Here is a 23,922-nt window from a genome sequence, read left to right on the forward strand (position 1 = left end):
TCTCCTTACATACAGGATTCTCTGTTGTTGTAACAGGAGGGAATGTCTGATTTAAGCAGGACAAGCCTCTCCAGATCTTTGACACAAGCACCGAACTGAATGGAAGTCCTCCCCTTCCTTCATCCCTCTCTTTTCTTCATCCCTTTCACAGGCAGCAGCCGTAGTGAATGGGTCTGAACGGATCCCTTTGCTTTTCTACATCCCTCGCTTTTATTCACCCCTTCCCTCGTTCCCCGCGCCAGTCTAATGAGGAGCCATTGAACTGAGGTTTCTCTTTAGCTCTGCGTTTAATACAGAGGCCTCCACAGCCTTTCATCTACTGCCAGAATCCATCTCTCTTTTATGATAACAGCCACGGACTCCCTCAACCCCCCCCCCCCCCCCCCCCCCAACAAACTGATTGCTCTCAGCATGGGGGAGTTGTGTTCTGGCTAACTTGTAACTCAGTAGGAGTTTACCAATAACAAACACATAAGCACAATGTAGAAAGATAGGAGTGCAACATGGATTGGAAACACTAGTTGAATCTAACAGTTTGAATTAAAGGTGTTCTGCTACATGTGGAATCGACATTATCTGGACACATAGTACAAGATACACACTTAAAGGAAAAGCAGCAGTCATGAATGTTGTGCATGAGCCATCTTTGGAGATTTGGAGTGTATGACGCTGAGGAAAGAGGCCTGGGTGTTAAAAGCTACTCTGACTGCGACACTTGAGCAATGAATGGGGTTTTTGGTAATAAGAAGAACACAATGTAGGGCAGTGGTTCCCAACGACGGGTACTAGGACCCCTGGGGATACTTGGCCTACCCAGTTAATCTCTTTCCTAGACACTTCGGCTCAAATCCACGGAAGGTCTAGTGAAACAATCCATCAAACGTGGCCTTCATTAGGCAATGAGAAACTTGTGAGAAATTCTATGTTAAAATGTGCTCATTGTAAAGAAAGTATGTCAGGTAATTGATGAGACTGCATTTAGTGTTATAGGCCATTAGCTAGTTAGCTTCTCATTTATTTTAGTGTCTGGCTCTGGCTAGAGTAAATGTAATGAAAGTGTGCATTCTCAAATGTGAGAAATTTGATTGCACAACTCCGTTATTTATAAAGTCTAAAATCTAAATATAACTACTATTATCAAGTAATGTCTCTCCCACAGAATGCCACGGCCACTCCCGGAAGGCCTACTTCCACAGTTCTTGTACTGGGCTCATATGCATAATAGACTAGGATAATCAAGGAGCACTTGAGAAGCCTCCTAAGACCAAAAGTTTATCAGTCAAACGCACATTAGACCAGTTTGTAGAAAATTAAGAGAAAAAGGTTTGGAAACAATAACAGAAAGTGATTTTTCATTTGACATCACCCCCTGGTGGAAGAGGGTGGGTTAAACATTCTCTTCCCCAAACAAATCAAATAAATCTCTCCACTCATGTCAAGTTGGTTTACTTTTATTCCAAAAGTTACTGTCTCCAGACAAGTACAAATCTGAAAGAGTGAGTGACAAGATGAGGAACAAACAATACCGCAGAAGTATGTGTGTGTATAGGAGGAAAAAAATGAGACAAACATAAATGGTCAAAAAGTAAAAACACAGATAATTCAAATAAAGCTTGATGTTTGTTTATATACAGGATAAAATAAAGGAATTATACCGATGTAGTGGTAGTTAGTGACAAAACAAAAGCGACAGCAATTTTTAATCCAAAATATTTACTTACATAAAATTAGGTAAAACAACCTCACCACTATCACATCCGGGTCATCTGTAATGTTTTGTCATCATAACAACCCCAACTCCTATCTTTAAACATGGCTACCTCTCTAACATGGAAGAGCAGTGAGAAGAATCAGGCCCTGTCCAGAAACAACCCTTAGGTCAAAACCTTAACCGCACAAGGCCATCCTTCCAAATGGTCTCAAGAAGCCTGGGTTTTAAAGCTACCAAAACCCTAACCCCTAGTTACAAGTGTAGATCTCAAACAATTTCACAGGTTAAAGCAATACAATGCAATTTTACCTTTGATAGACTTGATGGAATGAAGGCATTGCTTAAAATGCACCTATCCATTCCAATCAGATATACATCTGTGTCTCGATTTCAGAAGTGGCCTCTCAGACCGCACCAATGTGACAGAACACTAAAGGCTAAACAACATGGCTCCAATCACTGAATAATGACTTGGATAAGGAATGCTCCTCGTAGACATGGTATGGTGTCTGGGCCATCGTCTCTAGGACAGGGCAAATTATTTCCTTCCACTACAGCATGATTAAGGCTCAGGCATGGAATGATTACAAAGATTGATTTACCTCAGTAGACAGAACATTTAATTCAAACTCATGGACAACAATAATAGTTTATGTCACATTTAAGCTTTGTCTAGCTGCCAGAGTGCTGCTGCTGTGTTGAGTAAGGTCCCAAATGCCACCCTGTTCCCTATATTGTAAACTACATTTACCAGGGTCCATATGAAATAGGGTGCCATTTGGTAGGAACTGGCCAACGTTTCTATAGGATAACTGAATTTAAGACAGTTTTATATTGTGGACTATTATTATTAGAACTCATGGTGTTTATGGGTGAAAACCTTAAAGCTGAAATTCCACACATTTTTATTTCTTTTTCATGATGAGTCTTATCCAAACTAATTTACACGTAGGAAAAAAGGTAAAAACCCCAAGACGGTAAGACGAAGAAAAAAAACATAAAAATACAAATTTAAAAATCTTCCTCGGCGCATGACTAACACATGCTTTTAATTTTTAACAGTTTACTTACACATTTCTGAAACCTTAGAACTTTAGGTTGAAATTTTGAATAAGAAACAAAAACAAAACAAAAAGCACAGTTATAAAATCAGCACCGATTCATATATAACTTTATTTCAAATGTAGAGATAGCTATTTCAACACTCTAAATATGCTGGATTTTCTGGAGAGGGAGAAATGTATTGTCTGTGTATTAATGTGCTGCTTGCTTATCAGAGTCGACCCGGCTGCGGCGCCGCGAGAAAGAATCACCTCCCTGTCCTGAGGGCGTGACATCTTGACAAATAGACAGAAGGCTCCAAATCTTTGGGTAAGCTTCAGGACTCGTGTGACCACCTAGTTCCTCTTCAAACAGTGGGGCGGGGGGGGGGGGGGGTTTCTCTATTTGCACGCCATTCCAAGTATAGTGCACTACATCAGAGAGGCGCCCCGGGACCCGTCACAGCACCCACAGCTTTGTCAGACTGCAGTCAACCACCAAGGAATAGAACCACTGTACCCCCATACTGGTGGACATGACCAAGACCTTTGTTGTCTGAATGATGCAATAAACTATACTCGAGCCTTTACAACAGTCTGGGTTTATTTCTACTTGTTTTCGGGTGAAGGACACCGCACTTGGAGACCTGTTGGACAGCCATAGTGATGACCATTACTGTCACAGCTGACCAACTCAACAACCCACAAACAGAACCACCAGCCTTTGTAGCCCCAACCACAGACCCAGCAGTCTACCAACAGTCTAACGGGAAAACTAGAAAACAGAAACCATCGTGAAGACAATTTCCATCAGCTACTACCACAGCACAGCTACCTGCTAGCTACCTACCTTTCGTACTAAAAACCTGTTTTTATAAATTACTACACCACACCGGGTTCCTACTAGCACAGCGAAAGGGTTAGAAGACATTTTAAAAAACAAAACAAAAAAGGGTTCTTAAGTTAGAAGACGTTCCATTTCATCCGGAATGAAAATAAAACATTCTAGAATGATGGGACTTTCGTCAGACTAAATGTCTCGAGGATTCCACTGGGTTTGGAACTGGTTTGCCACTCATCTATCTGAGAGGGGAAAGCTTACCCAAGGATTATTAAGATTATTTGTATTAATTCAGTCCCCTCCGAGCGAGCAACACTGTGTTGTGTGTGTGTGTGTGTGTGTGTGTTAGTCCATGGAATATAAACCAGAGAAAGAAGACTTCTGATCTTCATCTAAACTTCTCCATAAATACAAAATGCCTCTTCTTTACTCTCCGTCTACAAACACAAATTTAAAACATGGACACTCCAAGGACCTGCAGAGAGAAAAGGATTCATTACACATCTGTAAAAGCACTGAACACACAATAGTCATGTCTTCCTATAGATAACCAAGTAACATTTACACTTGCATAGTCTTGCTGAGCCATCCTTCCAAATAGGAGGGATGATTCAACTACTGGAAGTCTGGAGAACTTTTGAATTTACAACCGTATAGGAGTTCCGAAAAAGGAGAGAAACAGAATGTGGGAACTCTTGGCCTCTGAGGTTCGCATGACTATAAAGTAACAATGTCCTATTATGCACTAATATAATAAGGATTTAGAATAATATACAAACATACAATTCCACATTAAAGTCAGAGTTACTTACTGATTCGTCCATGATGGAAGCAGGGTCAAAGTAATCTGGTTTCAGCTCCGATCTCTCTCTGCGGTTCTTAGATGGGGGCTGGGGATAGGGGGGAAGCACCATTAAAAACCTCCAGACAGGACTTCCACAGATCATCACACAACTAAAAATAGTTGCAGCATTTAAGCCGTCTGGTAAAAGGCTAGAGGTCTCACCAGGTCAATGTCCATGGTGTCAAAGTCCATGCCTTCGTTGAGGTCATCCATACGACCCTCCGATGACATCATCACGTCCTCTACGATTGGCTCCTCATCCTCCTCCATCAGACCTGTTCCACGCCGGCTGTGCACACAAACACACTTTAAAGCATTTCAACCAACAAAACATGGACACTCCCAGACAGATGAAAACATATAAACATTACCAATTAAGGCTCATTGATTTGATTGTTCTCAAGGAGCCTTAATTGGGGGTTTTTAAAAGCAGGCGCAAGAAGAAACAAACAAAATTATAGCTATTTAAGCAAGGACCCTTTCCAGGTGGCACAGCTAAATATTCCAAAGAGCTAGGCTAGCCAAGCCCTTTGGCAGGCATGCAATCTGACAGCAAGCCCGTGTATGAGGCAGAGACTGGCAAAAAATATCAGCACCAGTCTGTGCCAGCGCGTGTCGTGTGTGCGTGCTTGCGTACATGGCGTGCTGCAGGTTGGTTCGGAGCTTGGCGTAGTTCAGGGCCCTCTCCTGCTGCTGACGGACCTCCTCCTGCTGCCTCTGAGCCAACATCCACGTCACCTGGGTACTACACAAACACAGACGGGCATCAGCGGCCGCGGGGGAGAGGGGGGCAGCTGGACGCCAAGCCAACGGACGGAACTTACTTGTAGTCGATGGGCGTCTGGTGGAGCTGCGGCGTCTGGGGGAGCGTGTGCGGGTGAGGCTGCTGCTGGGGGTCCGGGGGGAGGGCGTACACCCCCATGTAGCTGTCGTCGCGGGCCCGCTTGGGCTCCCCCCTCACGTCCCCGGGGCCCCTCAACATGGTGGAGGTGAGGTGGGGGGAGGGCATCATCACCGGCGTCTGCATGGTCTGCTGTTGCCACGACACGTCCGCGCTGCTGCTGCTCTCCTCGGCTGGGGGAAGACACGCGCTCAGTCAACACCTGGCTAACGCCCGCGCAACCACCCGCTAGAGCTTTGTACTGGGACCGGCTACGCAGCCCCAAACCCACGCCCGGTAGAGCGCGCCTGACCAACGCGGGGTCTGTCTGTAGGGTCAACGGACAACGTGTCGGACTGGTTTCCCCAGGTTGGTAACGGATTGTTTAACCAGCACAGGATTCAGCCAGGCACAGAGAACAGCAGACAGGGCCGAATGTGGCTTCACATCGCTCTGTTAGGGGCTGGCCTGGCCCCCCCCTAACAGAGCAGGAACGCTGTGGCAGAAGACGGGGCAAGCCATCAACTGAGGCCTAGCAGTCTGATACAAACCCAAAGTTCCTAGTCGCACATTTGAGAGAAGACATTTCAAGGCTTGTAGATCGGACAGAGGTGAATGAATGGCATCAATGGTATTGAAAAACACGTATTCAATGGTATTGAATAAGCTCAACAAAGCAACACCACAGCCTGTCACAGACAGTCACTTTGGAAAACCGGCCAGTAGGGCTGGTGTCATTTTACCTTTATGATGCTGCCTATCAAGACCCACAACAAATTACCAACAAAAAAATAAAAGCCATTGTACACAACCTATCATATGGCTCTTAGATTCAACCTAACTTATACCAGCAGGATGGTCACCCTGCAGATCATTTATTCCATTTGCAGACTTTAAAATTACAGAATTAAGTGCTTCTGAAGACACATTGCATGTTTAAATATGCCCTTTTACACTCCTGTACTAAAGTGACCAGAGGCCTCTTGAAAGAGAGATGAAAATCTAACTACGGCATCTCTGGTTAAATATGAATGGGAGAGGTGCAGTTCACTACAGCGCTCAGACATACCAGGGGTAAAATAGTGTTTACAGGAAGTTTCAAATTGTACTTCTGTCCTCTCATGCCTGGCCATTGGTCTGATTTCCAGACCTCTATGCTCAATCTACCTTCAGGCAGCTTCCTCTTGGAGGCGGCCACATTAGCGGTGGGTGTGGCAGCTTTAGCCTTCTTGGATCGGACCGAGGACCCCCGGGAAGAGTAGCCCGAGACTACTGACATGGTGTCGTCATCCCCCCCAGCCTGGAGGGAGTTCCTGTAGGAGATGAGAGGCAGCCAGCAGTCCTCCCTCTGGAGAGCCATCTGGAAGGTCATGAACCGCTCCAGATACATGTGGCTGGAAGGAATGACAGGGGGAACGTGTAACACACCATAAAAACATGTACACACACCGCTATAAGAGACAGATTACCCTCGGAGTTGATCACTGTCCCTCTGTCCTGAAACCATACATACACCAGCAATCACACAGTCTGGTAGAACACACGCACAGATGCGTGCGCCTGCGTACTTACACAGTCCTCTTGTCCTGCCTCATGAGTTTGGAGGAGAACTCGGAGAGGATGTCTAGGAAGGCCAGGTATACAGGAGGGTTCCCTTCTCCCTGAGGACTGGGCTCCTTAAACGCAAACTCTATTCCATCCCTGGAGGGAGGGAGGGAGGGGAGGGCGGAGATTATTCTCATGAAGAAAAATAAAGCCCATGTAGATTCACTGTGTACAGGACACGTCCTGGGTAACTGGGTCATAGTGCTGTGGTGTGTGTAGTCCACTGTGTACAGGACACGTCCTGGGTAACTGGGTCATAGTGCTGTGGTGTGTGTAGTCCACTGTGTACAGGACACGTCCTGGGTAACTGGGTCATAGTGCTGTGGTGTGTGTAGTCCACTATGTACAGGACACGTCCTGGGTAACTGGGTCATAGTGCTGTGGTGTGTGTAGTCCACTGTGTACAGGACATGTCCTGGGTAACTGGGTCATAGTGCTGTGGTGTGTGTAGTCCACTGTGTACAGGACACGTCCTGGGTAACTGGGTCATAGTGCTGTGGTGTGTGTAGTCCACTGTGTACAGGACACGTCCTGGGTAACTGGGTCATAGTGCTGTGGTGTGTGTAGTCCACTATGTACAGGACACGTCCTGGGTAACTGGGTCATAGTGCTGTGGTGTGTGTAGTCCACTGTGTACAGGACACGTCCTGGGTAACTGGGTCATAGTGCTGTGGTGTGTGTAGTCCACTGTGTACAGGACACGTCCTGGGTAACTGGGTCATAGTGCTGTGGTGTGTGTAGTCCACTGTGTACAGGACACGTCCTGGGTAACTGGGTCATAGTGCTGTGGTGTGTGTAGTCCACTATGTACAGGACACGTCCTGGGTAACTGGGTCATAGTGCTGTGGTGTTGTAGTCCTCGGGTTAGTTCAGGGGTGATGACTGAAGCTTGTGGCCTCCACTGACAGCGGGGAACAGGGGACATACTTGTGCAGCATGGCGATGGCGTCTCGCGTCTTGACCTGGTCCAGACCGAAGGTGAGTGAGAAGCGCCTGGCCAGCTCCTTGATGCCACAGAAGGCTGAGGACGAGCGGTCGAAGCCCGTCCCCAACTCTGACAACATCTCATTGAACAACTGCAAGGAGAGGAGGGAGAACGAATAATTTCTCAGATCTAACCTAAAGACCAGCTTCACAGCTGAATATTGATTGTATTGCCGGTTTTGTGTGCGAGCGTCACCTGTTGTAGACTAAGGATCAGAGTCTTGGCACACTGGATCTTGTCTATCTGCCGGGTCTTAGACATGGTTTCCTTGATGATGTCCCCATAGTCGTTATAATACTGCAGAGAGGAAGAGCAAACACCAGACACAAGTCAAGTCTCTTAGGAGTTCTGATCCTTTTCCTTGATTCCTGGCATGATCTCCCGTACTGCAACCTCAAAAACCATTGGATCAGCAGGTCAGAGGGGAAATTCAATTATTGCAATTAAAAATATATATTATATATATACACATGTAAACATTAGACACTGAAAGGAATAGACTTGTGGAGACCAGAAAGTACAATTGACAATCTCCCATCGCTACCAAGCACTGAATGGGAACAACTCTGGGATGACATGATGCTGAGGTGAAATTACAGTACAGGACAGATCAGGATCTGGCTGCGTGAAGACAAACAAGCACGCCTCGTCCATAAAATAAACCCATAAGATAATTAAACAATAACATAGACCATTCAGCCACTTGAACTACATCAAGTCTGTCCTCAAGCAATGTGGGAAACAAAACTTTGCCCCTATATGTGCCATGTCCTACCAGCGGAGCTCCTGACCAGTAGGGCTCCAGAGAAGGGTCAAGCCAGGAACCGTAAAGACGGTCTTACCCTCATGTACTGTTTGAAGATGTCGGCCCCAGTGTTCATTTCCACCACGTTGTAGATGATGAGTTTACAGTACGCGGCCAGGAGGTTTCGCCTCTTATGCAGTGCTTCGATCTTCCCTGCCTCGTCGTCCTGCTGGCCGTCTACAGAAACACGCAGTGTCAGATCGGTTAGCGGCATGGACCCAAGTACAGTAGCTGGCAGACAGCCCTATCAGGGGATCAGCGCTAACAGTCAGAGCCAGGCAGATAACAGTGAGTTATCTATGAGGAGATGGTAAATCAGATAACATCTCCTCGCGCCCTGGGGCCAGACTGTCATTGGTTGGGGGGCGTGTACCTGTGCTGCCACTGTCATCGTCCTGGTCTATGAAGACGTGGTGCAGAATGAAGGAGAGCAATTCTCTCTGGAGGGAGTCGTCAGGACTGTACACCAGAGGCTCCAGCTGCTCCCGGCCCCCAGATACCATCTGATGACTGAAGATCAGCAACACATCACACAGGATGGTGAAGGCCTGGAGAGGGGAGGGGGGGTTAGCAGGGTTCAGGCTGCCTCCACATCTCAACAGGGGGGATTCTCCAGAATCCTGGGTTTGGAAATGAAATGGAGCTCAGACCTGTTCCTTGACGGTGGTGTTGACGTTGGTGAGGTAACGCTGACACATCAGACAGAACATCCTCATCTGTTTCCTCAGACTCACCAAGTCCTCCTGCCATCACAGAACAATTATCACATTACACACACACCCCTCCTACCGCGTATATCACATTACCCCCACACACACCCCTCCTACCGCGTATATCACATTACCCACACACCCCTCCTACCGCGTATATCACATTACCCCCACACACCCCTCCTACCGCGTATATCACATTACCCACACACCCCTCCTACCGCGTATGTCACATTACCCCCACACACCCCTCCTACCGCGTATGTCACATTACCCACACACACCCCTCCTACCGCGTATGTCACATTACCCACACACACCCCTCCTACCGCGTATGTCACATTACCCCCACACACCCCTCCTACCGCGTATATCACATTACCCACACACCCCTCCTACCGCATATATCACATTACCCACACCCCCTCCTACCGCATATATCACATTACCCCCACACACACCCCCACCACGTATATCACATTACCCACACCCCCTCCTACCGCATATATCACATTACCCCCACACACACCCCCACCACGTATATCACATTACCCACACCCCCTCCTACCGCATATATCACATTACCCCCACACACACCCCCACCACGTATATAACATTACCCACACCCCCTCCTACCGCATATATCACATTACCCACACACACACACACACACACACACACACACACACACACACACACACACACACACACACACACACACACACACACACACACACAACCTCTTACCACCCATCACATTACACACCCTCCTATCCCCCATATCACATGACACACATCCTCTTACCATACGGACAAAAGCTGTGAACCATCAAAAGACTATAACCCATTGACTGGCATCCAAAATGTCTACCTACCAACCAATCAAAACCCCACATCCCTTGAAAGAGCTTGAGATGCCAGCCAGTCACAGGTGGGCGTTGCATACCTTTCTGTGGCTGCCCTCAGAGACCTTGGCCAGGTGCCAGAGGATGACATAGTGAGTACACTGCAGGGCGTGGACCACTATCTGCTCGGGCATGTCCCCGTTCTCGATGCCCGTGTTCAGCAACTTGAAGTTACTGGTGAACAGATCCCACTGGGACAGGTCATGGGCACTGGATAGAAGAGAAATGAATATATTGCAGTGCAAGGAGGTGAAGAAAAAAAACATGCGAAAAAGGTTTTGCTTAATCAACTTTGTTTGTGCTCCATTCAGAATGTTTGACCTGATGTTCATTGACTTCCCAGTGGAAATCGGATCGGCCACACCACACAGTAAGTATAACTGCATTAGTCATGGACCATTAGTTTAATTGAATTTGACGTCACAATTCCAGACTCGAAATAGTGAGAAACTCTTAACCTTTGCACTTAGAATAACCAATGGTATTTCCCCCAAACCCTTTAATTTGTTGGTCTTCTTTTTGATGGACTCGGGGTCATCTTTAGGGGTTATGCTAATGCATTAAGGCACACAGTGTTCAATAAATAACTATGAAGAGGGATGGACAACTCCACTGCTCTGGGGTCTGATTAGTACCGCCCCAGCTAACACAGTCCGATAATCACTGAATCATGATCTTCAGTTTAGAAGGCAATCGATTTCATCAGATGTGTTTAATAGGGACATGGATTTTTTGGTTTTTGTTTACAGCACTTAGGCCACCAAAGAAACAACATTACACATCCCCCTGACACCCCACAAATGTTGTTCCCCATGAACAATCAATTCAAGTTGCTTCTCAGAACTCCAACATGTTTGTTTTGTTTGAAACAAACATGTATATTTGCAGATCCTGCACAAAACAGAATAGTATTCAATGAAATTTCCTTCAAATCACAATTTTCTCTCCACTTTCATAGTGAAATTGAAATTCAAGAACTGGAATTTAAACGAGGCATTTTCCATTAACCTCTGAACTGAACACAACCCTGTGACCTACTTGTGGAAGGCTGTGATTCTCTTGAGCGTGGACAGGACCTGGTAGGCATCGTCTTCATCTGGCTCTTCACCCTACAGACACAGCAGTGTCAGTCAAATAAACCCAAACACGTACACTCTCCTAACTCTCTCTGGCCTAGACTGACTTTCATCCATCCGTATGTCCTCTTCTAGGAAGTCATCTAAAGCAAAACTGGAGAATGTTTTTCAAAGAATCATATGTTTGCAGTCACCACTACTATAAAGTAACTCTGGGTGAGAGCATCTGATAAATGACTTAAATGTCCATGCTAACTAAGCAGCATAAGTAACATCAATATTATTCTGAAACATTTCAACATTCATTTCAATTGTTAGTGCAAGTTGATTTTCATTATTAAGTAAATCTTTTTGTATTAAGTATTGCAGGGTTTGTGGACAAATGTTTACCATGATTTCCACAAGGGTTGGGTTTAGCCTTTAACAATAGCCTATTGTCCTCTAAAACAGTATAAACAGCTTCCTTCATTAGCACAGGTAGTCAAACATGCCCACCCGCACAGCAAATATTTTTGACAAATACTGCACACATTTTAGCTAGAAGTTCAACTGTACAACTTCAACCTCTGCAAAAACAGACAAACATTTCTTGTTAAATTCAAATTACTACTACTTCGAGGAAGGGATACCGACTGACTATGCTCCTTTGGTGACTCCAGGGGAACAAACCTTAACCGCCTCATCGAACCAAAAGTGGTTTAATTAGCAACAGTAAAACTCCGGCAGAAATGGTGTGTTAGAGACACCACATTAATGCCTCTCCCTATTCCCTCCCTCACCTCCTGTAGGAAGTCTTCCAGCAGTCTGTTGAATTTGTCCACCAGCTCATCTAGCATTTGGGACCTGGCGATGTCCACTCTGTTGAAGATGGTGAACTCCTCGTTGCAGAGAGCGTGGTAGGTCTTAGAGCAAGCCTCTAGCACCTCTGTGTCCGTGTGCTTCTCCACAATCTCCCTGATCTGACGCAGCAACGCTTCCAAGTGCTGAATGGGGGAGAATAAAGGCATGTTACACCGTCACCCCTCCCCAATTAGCTATATATCATTTGTGATTAAGGCCGTGCCTAGAGAAGACACATACTAAAATGGCCATCTCACCTTCTCCAGGCGCCCTGTGGTGTAGATCTCCAGATCAAAGAACTGGGGGAGTTGCAGCAGGTTGGTCACTTTCTCTGCATCTATTGAGTACTGGAAGAGACAGCAACTCAAACTACAGGATGTGGTGGAAACAGAATAAAACCCCTTACAACTACAGAGGAGTAAAACAGGCTAGCGTAAAGGAAACTGCACAGGAGAAACAACTGCATTTGATTCCTCTTCTCAAAACCTGGGAGAGCAGAACCGACGGTTGCATTAGCGTGAAAACGTCAATATTCTTTAAACTTGCAAGGCCTCGGAGGACGCACTATTAACGTGTGCACTAAAATCACCAATAACCGAAATGTCCGGCTGAAACTTTAGCGAAGTACCGCACAACCAATTCTGTCAATGTAAATTGCACACAGCGCGCCTTCCTTCAACTAACTCTGCTGTGCTTTACTGGTTTTTGCTTTCATTATTAATTCTCCAATTCTGGCTTCTGCTGGAACACTGGCCACGGAGAAAAGCAAGCACTGTGTAACACACTGGAAAATGAATGAAAGTGCACCTCCGCTGACTGAACCAGGCTTATTTTGGATATCTCAGAGGTGATAAGGACACCTCAACTCAACCCTCCAACTGTAAACATCCACGTGACAGACCAACATGTAGCAGCACGACACCCACTTTACCGGTTCATAACTGATGGATACTCAAGTCAATCTATGAAATCTTTTTAAACAAACTTCCGGCCAACACACTCTCTACACCGCTGCGGACTGACAGATAGAGGCAGCGTGTGGTTTGCAGGATGGATAAGATGTTTCGGGATAATCACAGCGAAGCCATTTAAAGATAAGAACTTGAAATTGAATTTCATGGCTATTAAGCCCACATCTGCGCTTTTAGAATGCAGTAATTATTTACGGTCACTTTCAATTTTTTTACAGCGTGAATAGCAAAGAACGTTTACTTTCTCATTCAATGACTCACGAGAAAAATCTAACTAATGCATGGAGGTTGCACAAAAAACAGATTTTCTAGAGAGTAGTGGCTGGAGGGGGTGCGTGTAGTGACCAACCTTGGCCAGCAGAGGGGGCAGAGCCACAGCAAACAGCTCAGTCATCCTGGTCCTGTCGTCTAGCTGGGTCTTCTTCTCCTTCGCTGTCATCACCTGGAGGCAGGAAGAGGGAAAGAGCGTTGGAGGAGAGTACCTCATCTTTGTGTGGATGAATAAAGACATGCTGGGACGCGGCGTACCCTTTTCCCTGTGCCACGGCCGATGGGCGGGTGACACTCGGCAGCCTGGCGGACCGTACACAGCATGATCTCTATGAGGGCGGTCTCCTGTCTGTCTGTCAGAGCTACCAACACACACAGCCATGTCAGTAACAGCGTTACGCTGTCCAGTGCTTCATTAGGTATAGGGAGAGTAGAGGCCAGGGGTCAGGAAAAGTTTGATGGTTAGAGGTTATACCTTCCTCCCCAGGTAGGGGTTCGTCAAGTAGCAGGCTGGTCATACACTCCCAGTCCTTAAGGAGCTCCGCTCCACTCTCCCACAGGGAATCAACCAGGTAGGCAGCATGCTCATGGAGCTGGACGGACAGACGGGCAAACAGGTTGTGTTCAGCAGCCGCTTCAACTTACGGGAGTAATTAAGGCTAACCCTGTCTCACCACAGGCAGGCAGCACTCGTTTTTCACCTTGCCTACTCGAGAATCAAACCAGAATCAAACTGTTCAGTTATTGGTCACATGCTATGACCGATTCTGTGAGTGTTCCCGTTTTAATATCTTAGTGAGGACTGATGGAAATAAGGAGAATCATGCAAAGTGAGGACATTTGGGTGGACCCATGATTGAATACTGTCACTTTAAAATAGATCAAACAGGAACACAGATGACAATGTTTACAAATTTTTTTTTGGTCTTTCATTATTTTGATATTGTTATGGGTATCATGTATCGTTTCAATAAGTATAGTTTAGGAAACCAACTAATTCAATGCTAAACCAAATATTTTGATGATATAACACTAGTGGGTACCTCACTCTCCAAGAAAAAAAAGACAGTGGTTTTGATGAGGTTGGCGTTGGGGCTTTGCCTGCCTCTCCTCCTGGGAGCTCCTTCCTCTTCTGGCTCCCGCGTACTGAACAGTCTGAAAGGGAAGGAAGAGTCACACTAGAATAACACACAGGAATTTAAGTGCAAACTCTCTAAGTACTCCTAATGTTACACACGAGCCATGGCTAAGAAACAGACATCTTTGAAGTGCTCTCTACATAGAACGATGGATCGACAGGCAGATAAGGAAATGAAAGAAGAACATTAGTTGTGAGAAATAAATAATCAGTCCTACTTTTTAAAGAGGAACTCCCCTGCTGCTATGGCGACCGGCCTGTGGGCGGAGTAGACCAGGTGATAGACGCTCTCACAGTCCTCTGGGCTCAACACCTCATCTGTACTACTGTAATATACACAAACACAAACAAAGAATAAGAACTGGTACAATCCCTCAACCGACAGGTTCAAATCCACAGTGTCAGCTGAATGTTAGATCCTTACTGTAGCACAAGAGTGAGCAGTTTTATTGCTTGTACCGCCACGTCATACTCCTTATCCAGAGTCATGGACACGATGCGGTCCTGTGGAAATCAAAAGGATGGATTAAAACCCCCTCCTGAACCACTGAGGACGTGCAGTCCAAATGTGAGCACCAGGTGGCGCTCTGACCTTGAATCGGCTGGTGAAGAGTTCCAGCCTGGTGTTGAGTTCCCTGTTGTAGTAGAGACCCTGCAGCGCTGTCAGACACTTCAGACGTACCTCACCTTGCTGCAAGCAAACACACACATTAGGACGACAAAAAACACACCCTACACTGGGGCAAGAAAACACACCTGACTAAAATAACTAAAAGCAGCACGACTAACAGCGCACACGAACACACCTAACATAACCATAGACCACTGTCTCACTTAAACACACGCGGTCAGATCTACGGACGGCAGATTTAACATCAGGCGCTGCGGACCCTCACCTTGTCGTGCATTGTCCAGCCTACGTATTTCAGGTAGCTGTCGTTGAGGAAGGCGTCGCTGTACAGTTTCATCCACATTCCAATCTCCTCTATACAAATAGCTCTAATCTCCGCTATGGCATCGCTGCAACACAACACAGAACCTTTACCACCATCAGCCCAGGCACAATCAGCACGATACGGCATGGAGACATGGGCATGTTGTAATGTCATTATTATAACGGGAACGGTGCACATACCGATATCTGTGTACAAACACACCCTTGAATATGGCGTTCATCATGTTTTCAATTTCGTCCTGATTTTCCTGAAGCTGAAATAACGACAAGAAACCAGTAAGGAAACACCAGGGTTCATTGTGGTACCGTTACCTATTCAACAGCCAGCTAGAAGAATTGTTAAGTCACGGAGGAGTAGAATAGACAGCGTTCCGTGTTCTTCTGGTTGAGCTGTAGTAGCAGGAGCCAGCAGATTGAAGCCCAGTGGGACATGGTTATGTAAGCCAGGAGTAGCACAGATGCCAGCTGCACCACAGAGGACAGGAGTGAGGAGAACACCCCCCCACCCCCGTTCTTGGACTGGGCCATACCTGCATGCGAGTAAGGGCCGGCGGCATCCTCTGAAAGGCTTTAAACATCAGCAGTGAATCTAACATTTCCCCTGGTCTCTCGCCCCCGAGCTGTTTTTACCACGACCTATAACCCAAGAGGAGCCTGACCCACCCCACCTAGTAACCATCGGCCTCACCTCTTTGCGTTTCTGCAGCAGTAGCTCTAGCCGGTCGTTGGCTCTCTTGGCGACCATCTTGTTCCTCTCCGTCTCGTACTGCCGCTGGGTGTTGTCCATGTTGATGCTCAGGTTCAGCGCCACGTTCACCAGAGCCGTCATCAGCTTCATGGCTACACAGACACACACACTCTTATTCACTGGACAACACCACACACACGCTGCGTGTCGACCGGTTGTGTGTCTGTCCATTACCTGCCAGAGTACTGGTGTGCCGGAAGGCTCGGACCTGCGAGTCTGACAGCCCGGTGAGCAGAGATATCACCGTGTCCATAAGGTACTCGTCGTAGATGATGCTGTACTGACACTGCCGCACCAACACAGCGATGAACTCGCAGAAACTACCCTTAAACTTCTTCCACAGTGGTCCTGCCATGGTGAGAGGGTAGTCGCCACTGTCCTGCAGAGGGGAAAGTTACGGTCACTCCAGCACAGAACTCAAACCGAGAAAGGTTCTATGGAGTAATAGGTTTTATCCCACTGGTACCTACCAGGCGACAGGTAAACATTATACCCAGGAGGAGTACCTACTACGACCATCTCACACCACCACCACCTACCTCGTCAAACTCCTCAGTCATCCTCCGGATGATCTCGGAGTTCTGCATGTTCCTGAACATCTCTCCACTGACAACGCCTTTACAGCCTGAACACTGGATGAAAAAGTTGATGAGGTCCAGCAGAGCTGTGTCCCGGTCAGCTTTATACGACTCTATCCAGTCATCCACCACGGACTGGAACCAGGACAAACAAGAAACAGATCAGAATTACCTCTAATATGGGAATGGCAGGCCACATCTGATGTAAATAAATAAACCAGTGGTTTTCAGCACATATTTCCATGACGGATCAAAACAGACAGTCATAACTGCCTCTAGCCCATCTGCAACAGGTGAGCAATATGCTAGGAAGGTCAAACCACAATTTCATAAACTGATTGGAAAACATACAGTGGATATTTTAGCTAAATTCTAACCACATCAATTGAAAAAGGTGATTTGACAAATCACAATTAGTTTTACTTTCAAACCATTCACGCAATTAAAATAAAAATATTTTGTCATGTGGACAATTAGTACACCTACTTTACCATCACAAAAAGGGCTAAAACTAAAACCAGCCGCACCTAAATAGTTGAAGATTATTAGAAAGTCTTTGAACAGTTACTTCAGCACAGATTTGAAACTTGGTATGGTTGTAATCATATGGGTGTGTGGCAACACATTATGCCAAGTTCAATAGACCAATCCAAAGCCCTCAGAAGACAGATTGATGCCCACGAGTCTGGGAGGTGTTACAAAGCCATATCCAAGCAATTCAAGGTATATCATTCTATGGTCCCAAGGATTTTAAAAAATTAGAATTCCAGACCACTGGCAATTTACATACTACAGTTCATCCCACCAGATTCAGCAATAGATGCTCCCACAAGTCTCTAAGGACCCCAGGGTAACACCAAGAATCGGAAGGGTTCTCCTGCTAAAATCAATGTCAAAGTGCCTTAGTCACCTATCTGAAAGAGACTACACAAACGTGGCCTACATAGGTCAGGAAGGAAGAAGCCTTTGCTCTCAAAAAACGAATATCAAGACACTATTGACGTTTGCCAGACAACACCTAAAGACCAAATCTGGAAAGACTAAAATAACTGGAAGACTGCTTTGGACAGATGAGTCAAAGGTGGAACTGTTTGGCCTAAATGCCAGACGACATGATTGTAAAAAAAATAGAAGAACATATAGAAGAACATCATATCAACTGAAAGCATGGAGGCGGTGGAATTATGGTTTGGGGCTGCTTTGCTGCTTCAGGGCCTGCCCAACTTACCATTCAGTTACAAGAAACAGATACATTAAGTTATTCCAGCCAAAGGCAAAAAACTTTATTGATGCCAGGGGTGTACTCATTTTTGTCGCACTCTGAAATTGCATTTCTACAGAGTACTGATGAATAAATGATAGCAACTTTCAATGCCCTTTGTTAACATAGGTTGACTTTATCCATAGTGCAACTATTATATATCCATGAGTCCAAATATGTTGACATAATAAGAATGTGGGTGTGTACTTAAATCTTGATGATACTAAAGAGATACTAAAGAGTCCATGTAAGCATTTGTATATCATTGTAGAGACAGTGACACTGCTTTAAAAATGCTAAAAAGGTCATGAAAGCACTTAATTGGAACCTCCCACTGAGAGTCTGTAATGAAATGCTTAAACAAGCCATAGTGAAATTATTTGTTCACATTTTCATACAAAATGTTGATATACATTTAAACTGAAAACGACATGAATGCTGAAAATATGTATGCATGGAATGGTTTAAGTCACGAATGTTCAAACTTATCTAACTAGCTGGCTAATTTTATCATGAACATATCCTGAATTATTGGCTGTGGCAAGCTACTGACAGCCATTCCACTATGCCTGCTGTCACACTGTGCTGAATACGGTTCAATGAGCAGTCCATAGACCGTCCTCTTTAGACAACCGCTGAACATTTCCACAATCATTGCGAACGTGCAGTTGTCTGTTCATTCAACATACTATTAGCACAGGATGCTGGATTGAGGAGGGCAGCTTATAATATGGCTTAAAAGGGAGTGAATTAAACAGCATTAAACAAATAAAAACTGGGTTGTGTTTGACGCCATTGAATTAATCCGTTTCAGACATTATTATTGTGTCCTCCCCAATTAACATGCCATAAGCCTCCACTGGAATTAAGACCAATATAAACATTTCTGTGAAAGGCAGTTGTGTGCCAATAACATGGGCTGACCAATGTGCAGGTTGGGCTTCAGCAGTAAAATGTTTCAAATAAACATATACAAGCATACAAATACTGACCTGCATGGCGCTCTTGCCCATCTTGACGACCTCAAACAGCATCATGTTCTCCATGCCGTTCTCCTGGTGGTGGCCATTCATCCTCCCTGCCTCCCCCACCCCCTTGCCTCCTTTACCCTTCTCTCCCACCGCCTTCTTCCCCTTCTTCCCACCCTAGAACAGAGAAACAGGGACATGTGGAGGTGGTGAGGGAGAGAAACAGGGACATGTGGAGGTGGTGAGGGAGAGAAACAGGGACATGTGGAGGTGGTGAGGGAGAGAAACAGGGACATGTGGAGGTGGTGTGGGAGAGAAACAGGGACATGTGGAGGTGGTGTGGGAGAGAAACAGGGACATGTGGAGGTGGTGTGGGAGAGAAACAGGGACATGTGGAGGTGGTGTGGGAGAGAAACAGGGACATGTGGAGGTGGTGTGGGAGAGAAACAGGGACATGTGGAGGTGGTGTGGGAGAGAAACAGGGACATGTGGAGGTGGTGTGGGAGAGAAACAGGGACATGTGGAGGTGGTGAGGGAGCGAGAAAGACAGGGGTGAGAGAAATGAAACAAGGATAGAGGAGACAGGAGAAAGAGAGAACGGTGAGAGTAGATAACCAAAAACATCATAGACGGCAAGACGCTGACTAATACGGTCTTAGACATTTGGAATGATTTACTGTGTAGAAAGTCGCCGGAAGGGGTTATGGTTTGGTACAGAGACAGGACCAAATTAAGCCAAGTTGTACCTTTCCTTTCGTTGGGTTAATACTGACATCAGGACCCTCAGAGAAGTCTGTGTCTGAGGAGAAACGGGTGTCTGAATCCCTGTGGACAAACACACACACAGAGTAGTTAGGAACAGTCTTGCCGCGTGCCTGTGGACAAACACACACAGACTAGTTAGGAACAGTCTGCCGCGTGCCTGTGGACATAGCACATGAGAAGAGGAGTGCAAGTGCCTCATTTCAAAAGCCAGTGGGATGAATAGAGGGGCAAACTGAAGTAGAAGAGATTCAGCATCTCTCACAGGACGATGGAATTACATGTACACTGATTTATTGACAATGGTTAAATCGACACTTTGTAGCACAATGTCTTCTTCACACATCACAGGCCAATCAGCGGACCAGGGCCTCCAGGGAGATAGTTAACTTACCAATAAAGAGTATTTAATTATCCCACTGACTCACTCTGGCACATACCGCACAGACACACACACAATGGCAGATCCCACAGACAAGCTCACAAGCACACTTGTTTTACTATAGTTTTGAATACATCAGGGATCAAAAAATATTTCCATTACAAATCCTGTTTTTCTCTAACCCCTAATATCAACCCAATTAGAACACAAAACACAAATTAAAAAAGCTATTTATAAAAGTGAGGACCGGCAACATTTCCCTACAAGTCATGATTTACTATGAGTTCCTATACAAAAACATCGGGCCCTCACCATTTCAGTAATACAAGCGCACTCTGACTTAAACAAACAAACCCACAGACCCACACACACACAAAGACACATCCCACAGACACACACACACACACACGCCACAGACACACACACACGCCACAGACACACACACACGCCACAGACACACACACACGCCACAGACACACACACACGCCACAGACACACACACAATGACACATACGCCACAGACACACACACACACACACAATGACACATCCCACAGACCCACACACACAATGACACATCCCACAGACCCACACACACAATGACACATCCCACAGACCCACACACACAATGACACATCCCACAGACCCACACACACGCCACAGACACACACACACACACAATGACACATACGCCACAGACACACACACACACACACACAATGACACATACGCCACCGACACAGAGACACATATCCCACCACAAACACTGACACATCCCACGACACACTTCATGACACGCCCCACACTGCCTGTCACATGAAAAGGGAAGTTGCCACTTACTGGGGGTAGTGGAACTCTGACGGTAACTCTGGTGCTGCTATCATTTCTCTAACATCTCTGATCCAACTCAAATAAGAACAGACTTCAGATCCTCAATGTCCACAAGGCAGTGGAACGGTATCATACGACCTGGAGGATAAAAGACAGGAGGAGAAGAAAAATGCACAAAGTTACATCAAGAGGAGCTGCAGAGTTGCATGACACCCTGGAACTGAACTACTGAAATAAACACATTGCATTCTCCGGAACGAAACTTATTATCAGTGTCTTTTGACAGCAGAAAAAATAATAATACTGCTTTCACACATGGTAACAGGGGGCAAGCGCTGTCCCTCCTGACACGATCAACTGTGAGCTGATTGGCTTGCTATCAGACCGGTTTCTAAGAAACGTCACCCAAAGCTGGACAGAGGAACTTCCCAAAGACCATATAAGGGAATGTCAAATCCACCCTAGGGTAGAGGTTCCAACCAATCAGAATGAAATAACAACACTAGTAGAAGTCAACAAAGCTTAACATCAGCAGGGAGCAAAGAGAGTGGGATACTTGGACATCACTCACAAATTGCTTAAAAGATAAAAATGATTGGACATTTTAAGGCAAAACAGTAGCAATGCTTACTACAGGTGTGTTGCAAAACAGGAGGCTAATGTAACTACACACACTAAAGACTGTCCATAGTGTCTAGTTTGTGATGGACCAGGAACAATCTGTACTAAACAATGATTACATGTACAGTACAAGTGTTTCATTTGGGAAATTATGTGCAAGGGCAAACTGAAGCTGCAATACACTGACCGCACAACAAAACCGCTCATGTCTGTGTGTATAACCAAAGTCTATTTGTAGATTGCAAGTTTCATAAATGGCTTTACGAAATCTCTTTATCCTAACCAACGCAATGCAAAAGTAACTACAGTACTGCCCGTGGCTGAAGCCGTAGCGTAGAGCATCAAAACACGGGAGTCTCACTAACCAGTAAGAAACTGGCAATGACAAATATATGGACTTAATAAGCCCATGCTAAGGGCTTGAATTAAAACGGCAAAGAAGTTCACTGAATATAGAAACCCATGGGACTATGTCGCTAAAGTGTTTGAAAATGGGATTTAAAACAGCTAGCTACATGCTACAACAACGCATTAGCTAGCTACATCCTGAGTTTCTTATTGCATAACCGGAGACACTGACGAGAGACTATTCGCGCTGGCTGGTTGACTACGGGAAGCTTTGATGATTGGAACTAAAAAGTGGCGCCAAACCAGGGTGCCAGTGCAACACAAAGCGAGTTAAATCGACATTAGTGATAGCTGCTAAAATCGAAACAGCAGACGGGGAGCATCCTGAACTAGGCTACGGTTGGCTATATAGTGTGACAGCGTAGATGCTTGCTTCCACTCTGCCTCTACAGGTATGCTCAGTGACGGCCACTGTCAAGACCTGACACCGGTATGTGTTGGCAATGGGTGTTCCGGACTGGCTTTTACCGAAGAGTTAGCCAGCTAACTAAGCTAGCTAAACATCAGCTGTCATCAGAACGTCACTATTTCCGTACATGAAAATATAAAAATGGCGTTAAGTAGCTCCTGAAAATAAACAAGTTTAAGTTGTATCATTCAACTAGTACTACTGACTTTTCTATAAGCTAGCTAACGATACAAACAAGGCTCACTACGGAAAATATCTCCATCTTGACTGGGTAGTTAGCTCTTTAGCTTAGCATAGAGACCGCTTGCAATTCTCCATCTTGCTAGCTAAACTAACGGTGGCTGCCTAGCTTTGCAGGCTAGTTCCTAACCCCCTGGCTGCAATCGAACGGCTCAAATCTTAAACAAAACCGTGTATATTTAGTTAGCGCAAGCTAGCTAGGTAACTAATACGATATGGCACCGAAAGTTCGTTTTTATATCTAACTAAGCTACCTTGTGTATGCAACACACTTGTTGTTGAGTAACCATAAAACCATTTACATAAAAACATCTCGTCCTTGCGTCCTCCATCTTGCCTCGGGAGTTCCGATAATAAACTCATCGGCGGAAAAACATTTGGTGGCTGTAAACAACCACTTTGATATGTTGTATTCTAGTTAACTAATTACGTTTCAACTGAGTGGGTCTACTTTTCGGCACGTAATACAAAGATTCGCGATAAACTATGCAAAAAGTAACCAACACACAACCAACGCGGCTAATGTTAACGTACGACTTTCCGTAGCAAGCTACCTTACTAGCCTCCGCACTTTTAGCTAGCTAGGCTAAGATAGCTGGGTATCTAGCATCAGAAGCTAGCTACCAACAAAATAGCTACAAACCAACTAACTTCGAGATTCCACTCCGCCATTTTAATACTTACCCCGTTATTCAATTTATTTCCAAACGAGTCACTACTTTGTTGAGTCGTTGTTGGTTCTTATATTGATATTACCACGATTTCGCTGCAATTCCGCAAATGAGTTTGAAACTGGCGGTCAGAGGCGGTTTTGGACGCTCTCTCACCCCGCCACTTGCTCCGTAGTAGGGTTTGTTGTTTCGATGATGAGGGGGGAGGAAAACTCCTGGTGCACAGCTGCCCCCTAGTGGCCAGATGGAATAGGTCCGATGCCTGGTAACCGTGAGTGATCTGACATCTAGCGGTTGTTTACGAGGTGTGCAGCTGCCAGTAAATTCAAGACAGATGGTGGGTAATAAATATGAAATAGAAGATTCGTGCAGATACATATTTGCGGACTTTTTTTTTTCCACCTATCGGATGTTTCTAATATTGGTATGTCCGTGGTGATGAAGGAAAAGAGACAAAGCCACGTTAGA

At 45.6% G+C, this 23,922-nt stretch overlaps 1 protein-coding gene across 2 annotated transcripts; it reads right to left on the reverse strand.

Annotated features, from left to right (window-relative positions):
• Positions 1-1,435: 1,435 nt before the first annotated feature.
• Positions 1,436-23,651, reverse strand: stag2b (stromal antigen 2b). 2 transcript variants are annotated; one of them, XM_013133477.4, is made up of 32 exons: positions 23,468-23,651; positions 21,115-21,243; positions 19,878-19,956; positions 19,156-19,308; positions 16,864-17,037; positions 16,499-16,703; positions 16,265-16,416; positions 15,757-15,830; positions 15,518-15,641; positions 15,214-15,312; positions 15,046-15,125; positions 14,840-14,947; positions 14,527-14,638; positions 13,959-14,076; positions 13,742-13,845; positions 13,563-13,655; positions 12,500-12,589; positions 12,182-12,385; positions 11,365-11,435; positions 10,368-10,536; positions 9,362-9,454; positions 9,085-9,259; positions 8,749-8,888; positions 8,102-8,203; positions 7,849-7,997; positions 6,889-7,017; positions 6,484-6,710; positions 5,261-5,510; positions 5,074-5,181; positions 4,599-4,725; positions 4,405-4,482; positions 1,436-4,067 (listed from the first exon to the last, which is right to left on the reverse strand). In XM_013133477.4, the coding sequence occupies exons 2-32, from the start codon at positions 21,156-21,158 to the stop codon at positions 4,044-4,046; spliced, it is 3,855 nt and encodes a 1,284-aa protein (XP_012988931.1). In that variant the 5' UTR covers positions 21,159-21,243; positions 23,468-23,651; the 3' UTR covers positions 1,436-4,043. The 2 variants fall into 2 exon arrangements, with proteins under 2 accessions (XP_012988931.1, XP_012988932.1); XM_013133478.3 differs by lacking the exon at positions 23,468-23,651 and adding an exon at positions 23,086-23,287.
• Between the last annotated feature and the right edge of the window lie 271 nt (positions 23,652-23,922).

Source organism: Esox lucius, chromosome 4 (genome assembly GCF_011004845.1).
Source record: "Esox lucius isolate fEsoLuc1 chromosome 4, fEsoLuc1.pri, whole genome shotgun sequence".
Classification (NCBI taxonomy): domain Eukaryota; kingdom Metazoa; phylum Chordata; class Actinopteri; order Esociformes; family Esocidae; genus Esox; species Esox lucius.